We start from the raw sequence: 22,717 nt of genomic DNA on the forward strand, positions 1-22,717 counted from the left end.
TGCACTGTTTTAACTGTTACTGGCTTAGTAAGTATAAAAATATTTGTCGAAAATGAAAGATCTCAATGAAATTGTAAGTAAAATTACTTTTATTTTCATAAATAAAAAGATAACCCATTATACACTTTTAGCTGAAGTAACGTTAGTTGTCACTGCCAAGTATGAAATCCATGTAATAGTTAACAAATAGTTACATCTCTCTATAACCTTCATGCAACTTCTAGATATGTGATAATTTCCCAAAATTTCGAACATTTCAAAAAACATTATATATAATGGGATATTTTAGTCACAAAGTGTTACTTTTGCTGAGTCAACAAAATATTTATCTGCTCACGTAAAAGATGCCTACTGATGTAAAGTAATACTAGTATTGCTGTATTTTACAGAAGTACTAAGCATATTACATTTTCCATTTCAGATATGGTAGTATCATTCCCAAAACTGTCAATGTGAAAATTTAGTAAGTAGATTAATAAGCACAAGTACCTAAGAGAAATAGGTCCCACAGCCAGAGAGTAAAGAGCTGGCATCAAGTACTGTTTAAAGTTTTGTCAGTAAGTGGCACACAACAAATAGACAAGTGATTCTGTAATAAAGACAACATAAAATAGAGTGAGATGTAATGAAGTATTTTTTCCATAGATACTGAAATAAAATTAAATGCCTGTTTAGTTATTACTCCACTTATTCCGGAAACTACAGCTTCAAATATTAATATTATGTTGCAAGCAGTATTTAGTATTTCTATATGTTAAGAAAAAAACCTCACTGAATTTATGTACCTTTTTTTAAGGAGTGTAAACTATGATATATGATTTAAGTAATCACTTATTTGAATGCTATATTGATTCAGATTGGCATAATTACTCATTTTTCATAATGAAATGCATATTCCTATTTCAACACTTTATGCAGATTTTATTTATTTCTCACAGGGCTGCTTTGTGGATTCAATAGCTTATCTATGTAAGTGTCCAGCACAGTATCTGGCACACAGTAAGCTTTTAGTGTATGCTACTTGTATTATTTATATTAAGTGAATCAATCTGTCACTTATAATAGAAAAATTATCTAATGACCCAGGAGAATAATCAAAAGATAAACCTACAGATGTGTGACTTCTGTTAAAAGTATTATGCATCCACTATTTCCCAAATTACTAAACTAATTGTTTAAAATGTTACAATCTATTTTTAAGATCATATTGTATCTATATTTGTTCTCTGTTTTTGCTATGGCCTTTGGCCTAAACCAATACAATTCTGACAGGACATTATCAGAAAACCACATAAAAACAATGTACACTGAAATCAGGTAACAAAGGCATCTTACTATAACTTCTTTAATAAAGAAGTAGAGTTACCAGTGTAATTCAGGACAACCTACTCATTTAAGTTTAAAGTTTTTTCTTTACAACATGCAATATTTGACTTCAAAAAACATTTTCCATTCTGTCTTCTCTTATATATAAACATTAAGAGCTATTACAAAGTTCTGTCCTCTAAGTAAAAAACCCACTAGAAAAGATATTTGTAAAAATCATTGCAGGGTTACTGATACTGAACGAAGCACAGGGCTACTGGAACAGGGATAAGTTCTTGGATAAGGTCCCAACATACCTATAAAAACTGATTTTTTAGTAAATTATTGATTCTAACATATGTAAAGGATCTGGTGTGATAATTTTCTCATCTTTAAGTGACTTTTTATCCCCCACCAGAAAAGATAAATGACTGAGGATGTAAGTCTGTGCTCTGATTAACACAATGGAGAAATGGAAAAACTATCTCTGTTAAAAACTGATTCCTGTCATTATTCTGATATCAAGTAAGAGGAAGGAAAATAAATTTTTTTGTGTGTAGACAGAAAAACATATCTGAGGCCAGGTGCAGTGGCTCACGTCTGTAATCCCAGCACTTTGGGAGGCCAAGGTGGGCAGATCAGTTGAGGTCAGGAGTTCGAGACTAGCCTGACAACATGGTGAAATGACATCTCTACTAAAAATACAAAAACTATCTGGGTGTGGTGGTACATGCCTGTAATCCCAGCTACTAGGGAGGCTGAGGCAGGAGAATCACTTGAATCCAGGAGGCGAGGGTTGCAGTGAGCCACGATCGTGCCCCTGCACTCCAGCCTGGGCAACAGAGGGAGACTCCGCCTCAAAAAAACAAAAAAAAAGAAAAAGAAAAACATACCTGAAACCACATGATTTGGGCCTATATTGACCTGAAACTTATTACTATCCAGAGTTTAATAAAAAGACCCAACCCCCAAATATACCCTTTAGAGGCACAATAAAATCTTTCAAATGTTGTCCTGATTAAAAAGGAGAGGCTGAAAACAAAGCAAGAAACATCTCCACTGTATTAAAAATCAAAAACAAGTAAGCTGAAGGCAGATAACCCTCTGAATGTAATAGTTATTCTACAAGCTTCAGAGAAATCATTTTGAGAAATAAGAACGGAAATTCTGTGGTTTATCTTATCTCCTGTTAGAGAAATTCTAAGTGCAAACTGTATTTCAGGAATATTTTAGGAGATGTAGCACCCAGTGTCCTTTTGAGGTTTGATATCTGGTTCTTTCACGGGTTTCACTTCTTCTTCTGGTTTGGGTTTAGTCTAGGGAGAAAAAAACCACAGTTTACTAAGATTGAGAAAACAAACACCAAATCTTTTCCACTTCAGACTTTTAAAAGATGCTATATTAAATTATATAACATGGATACTGACAAAGCTATTTCCAGAAACTATAGACCAATTCATTTTAAGATATAATCAGAAAACAACATTTCAGTAGAGATGAAAACCTAGTTAGGTAGGCAAAAATCAAAATACTGGTACTCCTACTCCATGCTCTTTTCTAAGTGAACTATCTATACATGTAGAACCCTAAAGCTTAGACATAACTTATGACAGTAATAGGCTGTCTCTTAGGGCATTATTTTATAGCTGAACATAATATAGTTATTTTAAGGAATAAATTTTAATATGGAAAGGAAATTATATAAATACAACTCAATCTCAAGAAAAGAGCAATGGCTATAAAATATTTCCTGTTCATTTGTCACAGATCCCTAGTCTTTTGGTAGTTAGACCTCAAAATTTCCACTTAATTTACCATTTGATTTAGAACACCAAGATGTACTTAGATACCAATAAATAAAAGCATTCTTATTTTGCCCCTGGATTCACAGAATACTGAAATTAGGCCAAATCTTCAAACACTCTGCAATTTGCTAAAACAGAGTATTGCCATAGCAATACAAACATGGATGATCTTTTCTCCCACATTCTTCTTAAAGGAGGTACTGACAAGTTGTAAAGAGGCAAGATAATGTGTTGAAAAGAATGTCATTATGTAGAAAATCAGAAGACATTTAAGGCTTAGAGGTCTTATCTCTGAGAGTGTTCTACCACAGATTACACTAAGCACCATAACTAGCTAACTTAACATTTAGACAAAGATATGTATCTATTTAGAGAAAAATATCAAAATGCGAACTCTGAAATTTCCTTTCAACTTCTGTGAATGAGAGAGAGAAAAAAAAATCTCATACACTGTCGTCCTTGGGTCTTTTGGTGAGATCAAATGCAGCCAATGTTTCTGGTGTCCACTGAGCGCTTGTAGGAGGAAATTCGAAAGGTACAGGCTCTACGAGACCATAATTTGCTTTGAGTTCCAGCTGTGGGGCTTCTGTTGGAATTTTTTGAAAGTAACTGCAAAAAGTAATTTAAATAGCAATTCATTCATTTGTTCATTATTTGAGTGCCTAGTATGTTCAAGGTTATGTTTGGGACAATGACAATTTAATGATGGATAAGAGGTTGTTCTGCCTCATGTAGGAAAGCGAAAAAGTCAAGAAATTTTGTCAATTACAATGCAATGCAACTGGAGCTACCATGGATGTAGAGTGCCATGAGAATGCAGACAAGGGGAATTAACCCAGAATTAAGTTCAGTTACTTCCAAAGGAAGTGATTAAAGATGAACTAGGCATGTTTAAGGAAGTGAAAAGCTCAGTATGACTAGATGAAGAATATAAGGGGAAGAGTGTAAGGAGATAAAAGCGGGAATGAGATTGAGTCTACCCACCTACACAGATGATGATCTACAGTTTGAACAGCACTGATTTAATAATGGAAAACCTCTTGAAAAAAAAAACAAGAAAAACTGGAGAGAAAATTTATTTTCCTTCTTTATAGGTAGCTGAAACCAGAGTGAGATGAATATGCAAAGGAAGTTGAGAAGATATATTTAAAACATATGGAGGACGAACGGCAGGGAAACAGAGTTAAGAGAAAATCAGGATACTGTGAGTGTCCTAATGAAGTGAACTCTATGTTAACAACTCATGTTTTAATTTCAAAGTCTGCTTTTATATATTATCATCCTAAGTAGAATAAAAGGCCCTACACAATTGAACTTTATCACCAATTTAAAGAGAAAATTAATGTGAAATGTAAACACTATATATATTTGAGACAGTGCCTCACTCTTGCCCAGGCAGGAGTGACATGACTCAATAATGGCTCAGTGCAGCCTTGACTTCCCAGCCTCAGATGATTCTCCCACCTCATCCTCCTGAGTAGCTTGGATTACAGACGTGTGCCACCATGCCCAGCTAATTTATATTTTCTGTAAAGACAGGTTTTGCCAAGTTGCCCAGGCTGGTCTCAAACTTCTGGGCTCAAGGGATTCACCCACCTTGGCCTCCCAGAGTGCTGGGATTACAGTTGTGAGCCACCACACCTAGCCCATAAGTGCTATTCAGCATAAAACTTTTGGGAATAGAGACTAACAAAAATGGTATTACTAAAATATTAGTATTTTAATTATAAATCAATATCAATAATATTAATATTACCAAAATAATATTAAGCTGTACTCACATAAATCCATTTTCTCTCTGACATTTTTCTAAGGTGTTCTTCACAAGGTTTCCAAGTTTCCGAAAGAATAGATGTCCTGAAGGTTTGACTGTTGGTCCAGGTCCTTTGGTTTCTCCATATTCTTTACACAGTGCTTCTGCCTTTGCATACACTGCATGTGAAAGAGATATAAAGTCTTTTGATTATAATTAACATGGCCCATTTATCCCTATAAGGCTTTAAATTGGAGGTGGTAAGACATTTACTGCTCTTTACCTAACATAACAGCAATACCAATAATAATACTGTAAGTAGAAGGTGTGGATTTTCTACGGTTCTAGGTCTTTGAAACATTTTTTTCTTTTCTCCAATTACGTCACCCATTTCCATTTCCCTTTCATGAACTCAGCCAAAATCTCTTTAAGCACATATTCCCTTTTGTGATAAAGTCATTTGTTTTTTAAAGGGGAGTTAATCTTCTGGCAGGAATACTCACATTTTTCTGCTTCTTGGAGAGACCTGATTGCTTCACCGCACTTATCACTAGCCAATAAGGTCTCACCATGGTAACAGTAAGCCTGATGAAATAAACAAATTTTTATTCATTCTCTCCCTTCAAGATGCTTTCCCCTATTATTGTTTTACGTATCTATCAGATAAATTAGTACCTTCACACACTGAAGTATCAATGCAATCCCTTACATTTCTTTACTTGAGTAAGCTCTTCTCCAACCTTTGTTCATAGAAAAGGTGGAAATATGTCAAGTCTTGAGCCAAAACAGCCTTCTAACCATGTACTGAGCAAAAGTTATCTGACGAAATCTGTATTTAAAATTAGGAAATAGTAGATAAAGGAGGAAACTGTGCTAATGCAGAGGAAGAAGGAGGCATAAGAAATATTATCTACTCAGACCTGAAAAAGGTTTTCGATGATCTCTCATATGATATTCTAATTAATAAAACAATTAAGTTTGGTGGGTATAACAGACTGATACGTAACTTCCAAAATGATGTTTATTGATGGTTCTTCACTAAGCTAGGTGATATATTGTGTGGTATGCCTTCATATTAGAATTAGTAAATATGTTTCTCAATGCATAGAATGAAACAATTGAAAGAATTTCATTAAGTATGCTGAAAGTGGGTTTTGAATCAAACAATAATTCTATTGCTATAATCCACTTCTACAATCCTACATCATCTCTTTCCACCCACTTTAGTTCACAATGGTTGCACTGACTCTCAGTGAACATTTACTGAGAGTTAGCTGTCCATTATTTGTAAAATGCTAATGAAAGACTCTGGTGAGAAGAGAGACCTGGCACTCCAAGGACTGGAGAAACAATAATTTACATTGTTTTTAGCATTATGAATACTTACATAAGCTGTGTAGAAACACATCTTCAAGTGAAGATATTTTCTCCATTTGGCAGAATATGCAGGCTCCAAACTGGATAAAGTATGATCTAAAGTTACATTTTAAAAAGCAAAATATAATTTCATCCTGATTCACTAGAAGACTTTTAGTTCATGTGTTCTGATGATAAAAGCAGAAAGAATGCCATTCAAGTCTAAAACTCAATAATTTAATTTTTTTTTAAAAAAACACCTTTACTTGATTTTCCCAAACCTATACTTTCAGTTACACATGATTGGTTAAATACTATAGCAGCTCTTTGATTTGATGGTTAATATGACTTTAAGTTAAAGATAATGATAAAAACAGATTGTGACCAAGAACTTCCAAGTGAATACTGTTTATACCATTGTATTAGCTAATTTAAAAAACGTATATAATATAGCAAAGCAAATAGTAGACTAGTCACTCAAGTCAGAAATAGGATACTCTCCTCTCCACCCCCATCACTGAATTTTATATAACACACACACATATTCACTCACATATCCTTCTACCAAATATCTCTCAAATCTATTTTTTCCTATTTGCTACTTTGCTGTATTTGCCAAAGCTTTCATCATTTCCTTCACAAACTTGAAGAATTTCTTAAGTGCTAAGTTGTTAGCCTATTACTCCTTCATGAAGCAAGCCTATCTCTAATACTGCAACTATAGGGACCTTCCTTAAATTCAAATCCAATCAAGTCAGCCTTTTAGTATTCTAACAGATCCCAAGTGTCTACAGAATGAAAGGTCAAAGGCTTACAAACCAATGTTTGATTCCCAAGCAAGCATACTTTTTCAAACTTTTCTCCTACCACTCATCTTGTGTTTCAGGTAAGAGCAACTGTCTGAAGTTTCCAGAATGTGCTAAGTTCTTTCTTATGTCTGTACTTACTATAGAATTCTGCACCCAAACTCTAAAGCTTCCTAGGGAACATAAGATTTTTATTTACACTTCACAATAAGACTAAAGCATCTTCTTCTAGAGTCCTTCTCTAGCATGCCCAGTTTGTTAAAGTTCCTAATTCACTGCTGTGGTGTCTTACTTCAGGATTTAATAATGGGGTGACATGTTCTTCTTCCCTAAACTGCAAATCTTTTCTATTTACCTCTCCTTAGCAACAAAAACAGTAACTATCCCATAAATAAAAATACATGCATGTTTCCTAAATAAGTAAATGAAGAGTAATAGGCTTATCACAGTAGCTGTGTTCTATGCCCAATCTCCCACTTTCTAGCAGTTAAATTACAGGTCAGTTAACTCTCTGGATTTCGGATTCTTGTCTAAAGCATAGTAACTATAAGATTGCTATAAAGACCAAAAAAAAAATTTTAAGCCAAAAATGCTGTATAATTTTATTAAACATCACTAGTTTTCCCTTCCATTATAAGTTATGCAGCATACTAAACATGAACAGTTCTATTTTAAATGCGATAAAGTATTACTCCAGTTTTGCAAATAATGACAGAATCTGAGAAACCTTTTGTTTTGTTCCCTATTAATTCAAGATCAAATAAATCTGAAAAGCTAAAGACTAAAAAATGTAACAACAGAATTAGAAGCTTACCAGCTTTTTGATAGAAATTGGCTGTTTCATACGCCAGTGCAGCAATTAGTCCAGGAGCATGTTTTAGTTCAATTGCTCGAGCAATTGTTACTGTAACCAAACACAATAAAGTGAATCTATAATTAAGTTCACTCTATTCATCCTAAATTCAATTATAATAGCAAAAGACAGTCTGACAATCTCTCTGGGATTTTAATACAGTTTGTTAAACGTTTTAACATGCAAAGTTATAGAAAATGCAAACATTAACAAACAAAAAACACTGAGCTTGTTGGTTCTGATGCCATTTCTTTAAATAAATCATCAGTGAATTACTAGCTAATCATAGAGAATCACTACTACAAAACAGCATGACCTAACAGCAAATTCTTTTTTTCAAGACAGGGTCTTGCTGTCACCCAAGTTGGAGCGCAGTGGCTTGATCAAGGCTTACTGCAGCCTCAACCTCTTGGGCTCAAGTGATCCTTCTGCCTCAGTCTTCCAAGTGGCTGAGATTACAGGTACATGCCATGGCACCTGGCTAATTTCTTTTTCTTTTTTTTTGAGATGGACTTTTACTCTTGTTGACCAGACTAGAGTGCAATGGCGTGATCTCGGCTCACCGCAACCTCCATCCCCCAGGTTCAAGTGATTCTCCTGCCTCAGCCTCCCGTGTAGCTGGGACTGCAGGCATACGCCACCATGCCCAGCTAATTTTGTATTTTTTAGTAGAGACAGGGTTTCTCCATGTTGGTCAGGCTGGTCTCGAACTACCAACCTCAGGTGATCCGCCTGCCTAGGCCACCCAAAACACTGAGATTACAGGCGTGAGCCACCACCATGCCCAGCCAACTGGCTAATTTTTTAAACAACTTTTTGTAGAGATGGAGGTCTTGCCATACTGCCCAGGCTGGTCTCAAACTCCTGGGCTCAAGCAATTCTCCTGCCTCGGCCTCCCAAACTGCTGGGATTACAGGCGTGAGCCACCAGCCCAGCCATCTTCAGAGGAACACTAGAGTTTGAAATAAAGAAAAACAAAAGCCTACAAAGTTTCTTAACTGTTTCACGCTGAGTGTCATTATTACTTGCCATTGAAAGGTGAAGACTTTAAGGTAAGCCAAAGAGTGAAAGAGAAAAAAGAATGAGCACAGGAGAGAGAGAAAAGACGAATTAAAGAATTAATGTTGTACTGTCAGAAATAACGTGAAATCAAAATCCTCTTAAAAAGAGCCATTAAACTGTAGGGCCTTTTCCTGCTAACTAAGAGTGAAGGCAAATGGTAAAGGTAAACTTATTCCTCATTCAAAAATTTCTCAAAATCTAAAACCTGATTCCAGTTAATTCTGATTTTTATTTATTAATTAATTTTTTTGAAACAGGGTCTCACACTGTTGCCCAGGGTGAAGTGCAGTGGCATGGTCTTCCCTTACTACAGCTTTGACCTCCCAGGCTCAAGCCATCCTTCCCATCTCAGCCTCATGGGAAGCTGGGACTACATGCATGTGCCACGATGCCCAGCTAATTTTTGTATTTTCTGTAGAGCTGGGGTTTTGCCACATTGCCTAGGCTGGTCTTGAACTCCTGGGCTCAAGTGATCTGCCCACCTTGACCTCCCAAAGTGCTGGGACTACATGCATAAGCCACAGTGCCCAACGTCTGATTTTTAAAGAGGAATTAAATGACAATACAGACTTTCATTTTAAAAAATCTTACAATATTTAGGATACCTTCTTGAGCTTCAGCCTGACATTGAATAACGTATGCTTCTATGAGTCGTGACTCTAAATCTCTTCCTTTTTCTGCAGGTGTAATGAGTTTTGGGGTATGACTTTCCTGAGAACAATGACAAAAAAGACATAAAATAAAGCAGCCAGATTTTACTTTAATCCAGTTGTTAGAGATGAAGAAAATGAAAGTTACAAGACATTCAATTTGGATGCTTAGCAGAAATTCGGGGTATAAACAAAAACTATAAAAACTTAACAACAGTGAGCTTATAAAGAATAAAAGTTCCTGTGTACTAAAACAGCTTTTATAAGAACAAGAAATTCAAGAGCAAAATTTAAGTCATGATAGATTGCTGAGATACCCAAGTCACACTATCATCTTGAAAAACGTTAACGGAAATAGTAACCAAAATTCCTTTTGCGGGATAGCCTGAAATGTTCATTCACATTAATAATTAAAGATATAAAGAGGCTGGGTGCGGTGGCTCATGCCTGTAATCTCAGCACTTTGGGAGGCTGAGGTGGGCAAATCACAAGGTCAGGAGTTTGAGACCAGCCTGGCCAACATGGTGAAATCCTGTCTCTACTAAAAAATACAAAAACTTAGCTAGGCGTGGTGGCGGGCACCTATAATCCCAACTACTCGGGAGGCTGAGGCAAGAGAATTGCTTGAACCAGGAGGCAGAGATTGCACTGAACCAAGATCGCGTCACTGCACTCCAGCCCGGGCAACAGTGTAAGACTCTGTCTCAAAGAGAAAAAAAAAAACCCACTACAATTCTACATCTAACTCAGGATCAGAGTTTTCTAATCACTATAAAAAGCATCTTATTTTAACATGAAAAAACTCAACACTGGCCTCCAGGAGGCCTTCAATAAAGTGATTTAATTAGAATGAACTGGGGGGACATTGCTTAAAAGACACGATATTCTTTCTCCTAATTCTCATCACATCTCCCAGCAATTTAATATAATTAGAGTCCACTGATTGTCCCTCTAATGTTTTTGGTGAGATACAGAGAATACAATCAGAAGTTCAGTTCTGCAGAATCAGGACTAATCCTGGTAACTTCTGTGGAGAGTAATGAGGTAGGTAAGAACCATCAATACTTCTGCTTTCTTTTCTTCTATGTTTTCAAGGACACAGAAAAATAAGCAGAGCACTAAAACTTTAGTTTTCTAATTATAAAAGTCACTGGTGATTTTAAAACAAAAATGGAGATATTTAATATTTAGTAACTGGCTGCACTCATCAGTAACATACTTAACATAAGGTAAACAGAACACATAGTACTTTTTTTAATATAATGAAACAGTTCTTTCCCCATATCCCCCAAAAAGAAAAATTACTCAAGAACTAAAGCATTAAGAACAAATAATGGTTTGTGTTTGTTTGTTTTACCTTTAAATGTTTAAAAATCCCAGCTGCAATCTTTAGGCTTCGATGAACTTCTTTTGCTTCATCTTCTGTTATACTTAAAGATAGGGGTTACATTAGTTAGAGGATGAATTCCATTTCTGGTATTAAAACACAACAACCAATACATTATTATATATCCAAAGTAGTCATTTATGTTTCTCACTGCTAATTTTCTTCCTTTTAAAAAAATCTGATTTTGAGGCCAGGCAGGATGGCTCACGCCTGTAATCCTAGCACTTTGGGATGCTGAGACGGGCAGACTGCTTGAGGCCAGAAGTTTGAGACCATTCTGGCCAACATGGCAAAACCCTGTCTCTACTAAAAATACCAAAATTAGCTGGGTATGGTGGCAGGCACCTATAATCCCAGCTACTTGGGAGGCTGAGGCACGAGAATCACTTGAACCCAGGAGGCGGCAGTTGCAGTGAGCCGAGATCGTGCCACTGCACTCCAGCCTGGTCTGGCGACAGAGCAACACTCCATCCACCCCCCACCAAAAAAAAATTAATTTTGACACCTAGAAAAGGAACAAATGCACATGAAATGTACATTTATAGAAAACTCGTAACAACTGTAAAGGATTTTGAATGCCAAGCCAATCGGTATTCCACAAAAAGGTCTTGAAAACAAGTATATGACATAAAGGTAACATTAAGATGGCAAAGTCTATCAATATGTCTCCAAAAAGAAGACACTACAAACGAAAAACAAGTATACGACATAAAGGTAACATTAAGATGGCAAAAGTCTATCAGTATGTCTCCAAAAAGAAAACACTACAAATGAAAAAAGAGAGACGCTAACTAGAGGTAAAATCTGCAGGCAGGCATGGTGGATCATGCCTGTAATCCCAGTACTTTGGGAAGCCAAGGCAGAAGAATCACCTGAAGCCAGGAGTTTGAGACCAGCCCAGGAAACATAGTGAGACCTAACCTCTACAAAAAAAAACAAAACAAAATAAAATCCGGACAAAGCCTTCTTCTTTTTCCTTACAGACATTTGTACATAAATAAGACAAAATATTACATACTTAACGCATATATATGCTTAAGAAACACACAGATATACAATGGTAGCTATAATCATTACTCTGCTCTTATTTTAATCACCTACTTTACTTTAGAGATAATTTTACAACAGCACATACAATTTGACATCATTTTCAAGTGGTTGCATATTGTTTCCACGTATGGATGAACCATAAATTGACAGTTTCCTATTGCTGTATCAAGTATTGCTATTATAAAAATTGTATCACCTTTTATAATTCTTTAATCCTTCAGAACATCTTTTCACATACTATTAGCCTTCTGTATTTGTTTTCTGTGAATTGCCTGTTCATGTCCTTTGCTTTTCAATTGATTTGACGGTCTTTCCTTTGCTGATTTATAAGAGTATACGTTATAAAAACAATGTATCATATGAATTGCAATGTTTTTGACCAATCTTGACATTTTTTTTTAACTTTGTTTATGGTCCTTTGATGTAGTTAAATAGTCATGCTTTTACTTTATGGTTTCTAGATTTGGGGTCTTAGCAAGACCTTCCATATGACAAGACTATTAAAATTTATTTTACCTCTTAACACTAGGTGCCATAATTCTGACACTCAAAATACTAACATTACAAGGCAATCCTTCACATGTCCAAAGTGGTACTTTTTAAAATAGATTTTTAAAATAATTAAGCACCATATACTTGAAAAATAACACAGATGTACACAATTCTCTCCTTTTAACTTACTTTTCTTTTCCAGCCAGTCTTGAAGCATATTTGGTATACCATAAAGCTACATTAAATCCCATGGAAATTAATTCAAAAACAGCATCCTGCTGGGCACTGGAATTATAAACACGGATCATTAGGTTCTGTCAATTATCAAGACATCACACCATGAAGCCTATTGGACAAACGACTCAAAAGTACAAAGAAGTATATGCTAACTGGTATGTATGAGGAAAATGGCTGTGTTTCATACAGATGGGGAGATAAGACATACAGGTAATTAACTACAAATGCCTAAGTATAATGGTCCAGAAGGTACTATGTACTTAATAATAAGCATGGGAATAGGAGTTCCCAAAGTTTACTGTACATAGAGTAGCTTTTTAAAATACAGATTTCTGGGCCTTATCAGAAAGCCTGAGATGGGGCTTAGAATCTGTATTTTTAACAAGTACTCAGTCAATTCTCAAAGGTGTGGCTCTTATACAACATTTTAGAAAAATCAAATTCAGAAGATTATTTCAGGCTAGAATAATTAAGAAGGTTTAATGGTATATATAAAATCTGAACTGTCCCTGGAAAGATGACTAGAAGGGAAGCAAAAGGACATCCCAGCTAAGGAAACAATGCCATCAAAGCACAAGAGGAGTATAAAAATTTTTCAGATAGAAGTGACCCAATGAGCTTGATTGAAGCAGATGGTATGTAAACAAGAAATGAAGGAAAAGAAGGGCAAAAAGAAAGCTGAAGGCAAACTGTGTAAGATTCTGAATGCTTAGCCAATCAGCATTCCAGAAAAAGGTCCTGAACACAAGTATATTTTATACCTTGTTTGTTTGCTTCAGATTCTAAGTATGAAATAAAGATGGCAAAAGCATATCAAGCAAATAAGATATTCGTAACAATATATATTCACTACTGTTCTTAGAAAAACCTGAAAATTTTTTACACATGATCTCATTTATCTCAACTGATGAAGAAAGCAGAATATTCTTATTTTACACATGTAATACTAAGATACAGAAAAGCTGCCCAAAAAGAAGAAGAAACCAGAATTATCGCTCTAGTTTTTATTTTTTAGTTACTTGTTGCCCCTGTCTTAAGAGAAATGGAGATATGGCAACTTTTTAAATGAAAAAAAAAAAAAGTGTTATATGTGGTAACTAAAATATAATGTCCAAACTATCGTTTAGTATAGATTATAACATCCAAAAATGACAGTTATGAACAAACTTCTCAAAACAGTTTTATCCTCCTGAAAAAAATTTAACACATAGTGTAATAGTTTATTCTTTTCTGCATGGAAACTATCAAATGAATTACATCTGGAGATCTAGTGGACATGTCTAATTTATAACTTTACCTTTAAATAATATAACTGTTTGGCTAATTTATGTGAAGTCTCATAAATAACTCTCTTCCTTTATAATCCTTCATTTATGTCAACATGCCTTGTTTCCAAACACTCCATTTCTATGACACCACATAAAAGTAGTAGTCATAGCATCTATAATGGAAAAAATATTTTTCAGAACAGATAAACTCACAATATGATTTCTACTGAGTAAGTAGCAATCAAGAATAAAGTAATTTAGAAGTCTCACTTGTGCAGAATATTTAGTATTAAAGTCTTCATCACATAATTCTTCACGATCTCATAACACTGCTGAAAAAAGGTTAAATAGTAGTTCACTTTTTTCTTTCTTTCTTTCTCTCTTTTTTTTTGAGATGGATTCTCACTGTGTTGCCCAGGCTGGAGTGCAGTGGCAGTGGCGTCATCTCAGCTCACTGCAACCTTGGCCTCCCGGGTTCAAGCGATTCTCCTGTCTCAACCTCCCAAGTAGCTGGGATTATAGGCACCTTCTACCACGCACAGCTAGTTTTTGTATTTTTTAGTAGATACGGTGTTTTACCACGTTGGCCAGGTTGGTCTCGAACTCCTGAACTCAAGTGATCTGCCTGCCACGGCCTCCCAAAGTGTTGGGATTACAGGCATGAGCCACTGTACTTGACTTTAGCTCACTACTACACGGAAGCAAAATGTGGCATGCTTGGAAAAGCGTCAAATTCATGAAATGCACACATTATAGAATCTGTCAAAATAATGACAGAGGTTTGATTGTTTAAAAAAGTCTTAATTCAAAAAAATTCCTTAATTTTGGATTAAAAACAAATGGGTCACATTAAAAAACAGAAAACAAGGTCTTAGAAAATCTGAGTATCCCAGAATATTATGAATTCTACATAAAATATTCCCAAGGAAGGAAGGAAATGAACATTTAATGAATGTCTTATAAGCCTAGTACTGTTATCAGTCACTTAACAAAAATTTTATTTTGCTTCTCACAAAATACTGTATCTGTAGCCCCAAGATACAGTTGAAGAAGCAGATGTTCATGCAGTAGAAAACCTGGACTTGCATCTAAATATGTACAAACCCAGTGTTCATACTCTTTCCACTGTAATGTATAGCCTGCTCTGGTCTTTCAGCAACCTCCACTCCTTCCTTTCTGTTTTTATAAAATAGTAATTCTAAAGCAAATTGAGATTAAAATATATGGGCATTTAAACAACAAAATGGTGTTGAAAAACAGTAGGTAAGTAAAAAATTAACATCTTTATGATCTATTTCCTGTTATAATTAAACCTATTAGAAGTAGTTTCAAGTGAGTGATAAGCTCTGAAGAGAAGTTTTTAAAAAGAGTAGAAATAGGGAAGAGAGATAAGGAAGAAAACACATACTGTGAATCAAGAGTACAGAGTTGGAGAGAAAGAATGAGACAGAGAAAGACTAATGGAAGATACATGATGTATCCATCAGCAAAAGAAAAGGAAGGGAAAAACTTAAATTCTGCTCAGCTTGAATGTAGGCACATACTGTTTGGGTCCAAATCCTCAAATCATCCTTTGTGTGTTATTAAAGGTCAAGGCTGTTCAACTATAGTTGACATTTGTATTGATTACCTCAAAAATAGATTTGTTTGGGAGAAATAAATTATATTTTTACTTACTATGTACTAGGATTGAGCTCAAATTCTTTTAATTAATTTCCTGGTAAGAGAAAATGCAGATCTGTATTTTTCTTCTCCAAATACAGAGACTATGAGTTAACCACTGGCTACAGAGTTACAAAAACTGGCTCCAATTTAGTACTACCTTAGTGTTGCTTACCTTGGAACCTGTCCTTGTAACGTATCAGTCCACTTGAAATTTTGAATATATCGTAACTTGCTTTCTTGGGTAGATTCATCCAAAGAATTTATGAAACCTACAGAAAGTACAAGATATTTTAGTTTTAGAAGAAATATTGAGTGTTCTGTTTGGAAAAATTTTCAGATTACTTTCCCAGGTGTCTGAATGAAACTTCTTGCCCTTTTCCAAAGAATATAGTCTGGAAGAATAAACTAATCAAATTTGAAAAGTCAAAGAATTAAATGTAAACTTCTAGACAGTTTTTTAAAAAACCTCAAGTTCATATAAATAACTAACCTTGTAAAAGTGAAAAATATGAATCTGCTGCATTCTTCATCATTTCTGGATTACAGCTCAAATCAGTGAACAGTTCAAGGAGTCGTGCCCTGGATGACCTCAAGTCACTTATAAGAGATAGAAAAAGACAGTAAAGTTAGCTGTACTGCAATCAATCTCACATAAAACTGGTTTCCAGGTTTCAGTGTAAAAGCTTTAAAACACACACACACCAGGTTTCAACGTAAAAGCTTTAAAACACACACACGCATGCACATGCCCACCTCCTCTAAGGATTACCAAATACACAGAAATGAATTTAATTAGAACTAAATCTAGAGAAAAAATTTCTAATAACTGCTTTAAAAGTTGTACTAAAATAAACTCAGACCAATTAAAGAGGCAAATACTAAATTCAATTACATGATAAAAACGTGTAGCAAGTTTTCATTAAAAAACAAACAAATGCATGCATTTAAGATGTGGGGAAAGAAGAATGAATAAAAAACTAAGCAGTTCACAATAAGTTTCCTGAAAAATGAAAATTTATCTGTATATCATTTTAATATCTCCTTAAAGTTTCTAAATCTGACATAAAACACAAACATGTGAAAATATACTGCATAAAAATATTTAAAAAATAAAATTACATTATATATAATTACATATTCTTGACGTATAATTCAATATATACATCAAGAATATGCAAAACATGTGGCCATTAGTTGTTTTAAAACTGCTCCCTAATATATATTCTCCTTTACTTCTCTACAGCAATAAATGTTGTAGATCCACTTTTTCCTTCTTGAAATTATTTCTCCTCTGATTCCAATAACACCAAATTTTCCAGGTGCTCCCCTTATCATTTTAAAGTTCCTTTTATATTTTTTTCTGTGTCTCCTTTTCATTCCCAACTCCAGAAATGTTCAGTCTTTGGCTTTCTGGTTTTCTCTCTTTTGAGATCTCATCGATTAGTATAGCTTCAACTATATCAATTCCTAGCTCTCCATCGTTAGCTTTCACTTGGTTCTATTTCAGTTCCAAATCGAATTCAGAAGGCAATTAGCTCAGTGAGGCTTCCGAAATTACAATACATGGATATGACCAAAGACCCTTGAAATATGTGTAAACCATTAAAGAAAGACTAAATTTAAATGGTAAGCATCAAGAGAGTAGAGGCTGTATATCCAGAATTGGGTAGGTGCCTACTAGGATAAAGCACATATTCAAAATTACTAATTGAGTGGAAGAATACTAACTTTTCAAATATTTTCTTTTGAGATTTAGATTAAGATAGCAGTGATGTTTAAAAGAGAGCACAGACTTAATCCTGAATGGTCTAGATGTAGTACTTATTCATTGGTACTAACTCTAAGGAGGCTTATTCCAAGAAGTGTATGTATGTATTGCCAATTACAAACAGCTGACTGAAAATGTGACTGGCCATCTTATGAATTAATCATTGTTTGAGGTATATCTCTAGAAGCTGGAAAGTGATTCAATTCCTGGACTAGGCAGAAATTTGAATCCTTAAAGCCTATTCTGCACTCAAATAGTTTGCTAGCTATTTCCATATTGATGCTTAATCATCACCTACAGCTCAACTTGTAAAGTTCTATTCATCTTAAATTACAGAATTTGAGAAAAATGTACCTCAGATATATTTAATTGAGGCTGTTCATTTTATAGATTAGGAATTAGGCCCAAAGAAGTTAAGGGACTTGCCCAATGGTACAGATAAAACAGCTAAGCTGGGACTTGCCTCCAGGAGTCTAGATCAGAGGTTGACAAACTACAAACTGTAACCAGTTTTTGTATACTCCACAGCTTATTTTTGTTCAGTCCTCAAATTAAGAATGGTTTTTACATTTTTAAAAGGCTTGTAAAAATGAACAAAGAATCATATGCAATAGTGACTGCATGTGGACCACAAGGCCTAAAATAAATACTATGCAGCTTTCAAAAAAAGTATGAGGACCATTGCTTTAGATTAATAAGCCGATTATCCTATCTTTTGTTGTAATCACTTCTTCCCATAAAAGCGGCAAGTCTTCAGATTTTCCTTTATTGGTACCACCAATGTCTTAATCATTTAGGTTCTGTATCTCATATAGACTGAATCCTTTTCAGCCTCCCAAGGCAAATTAGTCAATCAGGTCCATTGACTCCCCCTTCAACACATCTTTTGCATTTATCGCTTTCGTTTCAGCCAAACTGCTCTACTCACTATCACTAGCACAAAGGTTTTCCTGACAGAAATAACCTTCTCCTTTCCCCTCTGACAATCTAAATCAAGAATACCCAAATATTTTTTTGGAAAGCACCAAATAGTAAACATTTCAGGCTTTTCTGGTAATAAGGTATCCATTGGAACTATTAAATTCTGGTGTTGTAGAGAAAAACAGCCAGAGGCAACCATACACAGTATGTCAATAAATGTGGGGCTGGTTGTGTTCCAATAAAAACAAGCAATGATCCAAATCCATAGGACAGTTTGCCAACCCTTGATCTAAGCCATACAATTCATTTAAGGCCTATCACAAGTACTTTTTCCTACGTGAACACTTTGAAGGCATTTCAGGTCATAGGGATCTCTCCCTACTCTGAAGTCAAGAAGTTTAATATGTGGCCAATTTAAAATGTCCCTATACAGCTGGGCATGGTGGCTCACGCCTGTAATCCCAGAACTTTGGGAGGCCGAGGCGGGTGGATCACTTGAGGTCAGGAGTTTGAGATCAGACTGGCCAACATGGTGAAAACCCGTCTCTACTAAAAGTAGAAAAATTAGCAGGGCGTGGTGGCGGGTGCCTCTAATCCCAGCTACTTGGGAGGCTGAGGCAGGAGAATTGCCTGAATTGCTTGAACCTCTGCCAGGAGGCAGATGTTGCAGTGAGCCAAGATTAAGCCATTGCACTCCAGCCTGGATGAAAAGAGTGAAACTCCATCTCAAAAAATAAAAACAAAAATAAAAAATAAAAATTTTCAAACACTACTTTGTGTAGTCTCTTGTACTGTTGTAATACACAGATTAACTGTTTTACTATGATTGCTTTAGCCTCTCTGAGACTCATTTACTGATCTAAAATTAAGGATCCAGGGCTAGAAGACTACCAAAGTTTAAATAATCTATGATTTAACTGTTTACATGTCATTTGTAAATTTATAACGAACTTAAAGTTAGAAACAGTGTGTTACATATTTTTGTATTGCCCATGGAACCAAAAAAAGTACCTTGCATCTAAGAGTGGTTTAATCAATAAACTTACTTGCATATTTTTGAAGCAGAAGGGCCAGTGACTACACCATAGTAATTAAAAGACACAGGAGCTGTGGCTTTTAATGGGTTCCTATGAAACCAATGGGTCATTTTCTCCAGATGTTTTCTACAGACAAAAAAGTAAAAAATGTACAAAAATTAAATATAAAATATTTAATAAACAAGGTAAATAGTATAAAAATTTATTTCAATAGTATAAAAATCTAATTCAAAAATTAGCCTGGCTAATTTTGTATTTTTAGTAGAGACGGGGTTTCACCATATTGGCCAGGCTGGAATGAAACTCTTGACCTCAAGTGATCCACCCGCCTCGGCCTCCCAAAGTGCTGGGATTACAGGCGTGAGCCACCGCGCCCGGCCTCAGGTATGTTTTGTCTATTTATGATGGTCTATGTTCAAATCAGGCCTATAAAAAAAAGCAGAACAGCATTTGAAAATCTGCCCACAATAACTTCAATGTTAACATACCTATATAGGAGCAGTAATGTTTAAACTCTAACATACATAAAAATCACCTGGGGGTGGGTGGTTTTGTCAAATGCAGGCTCTAAGTCATTAGCCTGGGGCAGGACCTGAGATGCTGATGCTGCTGGTCCCCACACACTTCTGAATAGCAAAGTACTAGATTTTGGTTGGACAACTGCAAGTAAAAAGGGCACAGGACCAGATGAATGTAATTTCCAAAACGGGTTCAAATGGTAACCCTGATTATATTGCTAAGGCTACTTGTAATAAGTTTCAAGTTAATTGCTGTATTTCCGACATATCGCTGACAACAGTGGATTGGTTATAACATGTGTTCTACAATAAAATGTACTTTCCAAAAAATATCTAAAGAATATTCTTAAAATAAAAATGTAATACAATACTTGACCAATAAATTCTATTATAAAATGGAAACACTGGGCTGGGTGTGGTGGCTCACGCCTGTAATCTCAGCACTTTGGAAAGCCGAGGTGGCTGGATCGCTTGAGCTCAGGAATTTGGGACCAGCCTGGGCAACTTGTTGAGACCCCGTCTCTACAAAAATCAGCCGGGCATCGTAGCCACGCCTGTGGTTCCAGCTACTGGGGAGACTGAGGGGGGAGGATCCCTTGAGTCCAGGAGATGTAGGCTGCAGTGAGCCCTGATCTCCCCATGGCACTCTAGCCTGGGCGACAGGGCAAGATCTTGTCTCAAAAAAGGAAAAAGAAAAAAAAAACTACCTAAGTGAGATGCCAACTTAAAAAAAAAAATTGAAGTTCCATACCCTCTACTTAATAAATGAGCGGTGGCTCACGCCTGTAATCCCAGCACTTAGGGAGGCCGAGGCAGGAGGATCACACAAGGTCAGGAGATCGAGGCCATCCTGGCTAACACGGTGCAACCCCATCTCTACTAAGAGTACAAAAAAAATTTGCCGGGCATGGTGGCAGGCGCCTGTAGTACCAGCTACTCAGGAGGCTGAGGCAGGAGAATGGTGTGAACCCAGGAGGCGGAGCTTGTAGTGAGCCAAGATCGCGCCACTGCACTGCACTCCAGCCTGGGCGACAGAGACTCCATCTCAAAAAAAAAAAAAAAAAAAAAGCAAAAAAAAAAAAAAGCAGCATGTCTTGTCTAAATGTCCTCGAGTAGGCAGTGCAGCAGATTTTACGGAGAAAGCCAAGGCGAAGACCTAAACATGGCAATTAGCTTCCAGGAAGCAACAAAGAAATTCTGGTAAGGTTCACTTAATTTGAAGGCACTGTACAAGCCTGACAATCGACTTTTCCTATTATTAGAAAATAATGTTGGCTGCACAGTGTACGAAATGCCTACATTAAGTGCTTCCTTTATGCTATTTATTCATGACAAAGCCTGTTTTGAGGAGCACCACATATTTAACGAATAGAGAACGCAGTGTGTACCCAAGGAAAAACTGAGCAGGTTTATTTAGGACTCGAAACATTTAACGAGCTATTTCAGAAAATACCATCATCTACACATCTTCCATATAAATTCCGATAGCCTAATATAGCATCTACGTGCCTACAAATAAACTTAGAGTTAGTATCACACTCAGCACTTAATGCTGCGAAATCTTCCACAAATACTTCTTTTAATGCGGCCTCCTACTTCCTGGATGAAAATGTCTGAAGTTTTGCGTATCTTTACTTCAGGAAAGAAGAGGGTAAGTTTCTGCCCCATCTTCTCCCCTTCTGCGACCCGGCGCTCTTCAGTTTTCGAAAGTTCCTAGGGTGGGATAGAAGAAGGACACACCCACCCGCAGGGACAAGGGTGACTTTAGAGCCACCAATACAACATTCGGATCGAAGCTGTAAGCTAACACACTTCCACAAGAGGACTCCCGTTCCTGACAAGGGATCCCCACTCCAAAGGCCCCGAGTCCCCGGAGTAACCTACCTGAGCGCCGCCCCCGAGCTCTGAGGGCCCACTTCCTGTTTACCACCCAGCCTCTTCCTCCCCTGCCCAGTCCCGTTCGAGGCGGCGGGCGGCGACCGTGCGCACGCGCCAACACTTGAGTTCCCCTTTTTCCAAACAGGCATTTTTGTGGAAAGCCGATACTGTCAACCCGGGAGAGGTGGCCAGACAACGGCCGAACGAACCCCAGTTTAGCTTGTATTATAAGCTCTCCAAAGACCGATGGAGATGCGGGGCAAGGGGATTCAGCGGATCTAGCTGTTAATGCTACTGATTTGTGGGAACCAATATGGATTTTCTTTCTGTCGTTTGTTTCAAGGCATTAGAAGGAGACTTTCGGTCCGCTGTCCAGGGGTCTATGGAGACTAATGTAAAAGGGGGTGACCCTATTGCTTGAGACTCCGGAGAAACAGCGGTGGGTATTACTGAGAAACACCCATCCTCTGACATACTTACCAAATTTCTCAGAGTCGGTACAGCAGTTCTTCTAAGGGAAGAATGGCAATATCGGAGTCCACAAGCGAGGAAAAAGAGGGAGTCGGAGAACCGAGACTACAAAACCAGAGTGACGAAAAGCGAGGCCGGAGCCAAGTCGGAGTCACGTGGCCCGGCGGCCATGACAGCTACCGAGGCGGTAGTGCGCGCAGTTCAAGGGCGGGGATTGCCGCGGCGTCACAGTCCCCTCAAAACGCTCCGTTCATCAGCTCTTTCTAACTTCTCCTCCCTCGGTTTTCCTTTTGAGCTATGGTCTTTATCCCAGACAGGAAGAGAAGCGTTGCCCCTGCCTGCGGAGCGGAGGGAGGATGCCGCAATAGCTATGGCGGCCCTCGGCGGAGTGGGGCGGCCTCAACCTAACGCGGGGCGGGGCCTCGGGGGCGGGGT

The 22,717-nt window shown here is 36.8% G+C and overlaps 1 protein-coding gene across 4 annotated transcripts; it reads right to left on the reverse strand.

Annotated features, from left to right (window-relative positions):
- Positions 1–71: 71 nt before the first annotated feature.
- On the reverse strand, positions 72–22,673 carry BROX (BRO1 domain and CAAX motif containing). Of its 4 annotated transcripts, none has more exons than XM_007988371.3 (13): positions 22,292–22,673; positions 19,425–19,541; positions 16,180–16,286; positions 15,862–15,958; positions 12,709–12,804; positions 10,948–11,020; positions 9,546–9,651; positions 7,840–7,929; positions 6,251–6,336; positions 5,367–5,448; positions 4,892–5,042; positions 3,560–3,719; positions 72–2,621 (listed from the first exon to the last, which is right to left on the reverse strand). In XM_007988371.3, the coding sequence occupies exons 2-13, from the start codon at positions 19,523–19,525 to the stop codon at positions 2,535–2,537; spliced, it is 1,236 nt and encodes a 411-aa protein (XP_007986562.1). In that variant the 5' UTR covers positions 19,526–19,541; positions 22,292–22,673; the 3' UTR covers positions 72–2,534. The 4 variants fall into 4 exon arrangements, with proteins under 4 accessions (XP_007986562.1, XP_007986561.2, XP_037841469.1 ...); XM_007988370.3 differs by lacking the exon at positions 22,292–22,673 and adding an exon at positions 21,818–21,913; XM_037985541.2 differs by lacking the exon at positions 22,292–22,673 and adding an exon at positions 19,951–20,936.
- Between the last annotated feature and the right edge of the window lie 44 nt (positions 22,674–22,717).

This window comes from Chlorocebus sabaeus, chromosome 25 (genome assembly GCF_047675955.1).
Source record: "Chlorocebus sabaeus isolate Y175 chromosome 25, mChlSab1.0.hap1, whole genome shotgun sequence".
NCBI lineage: Eukaryota > Metazoa > Chordata > Mammalia > Primates > Cercopithecidae > Chlorocebus > Chlorocebus sabaeus.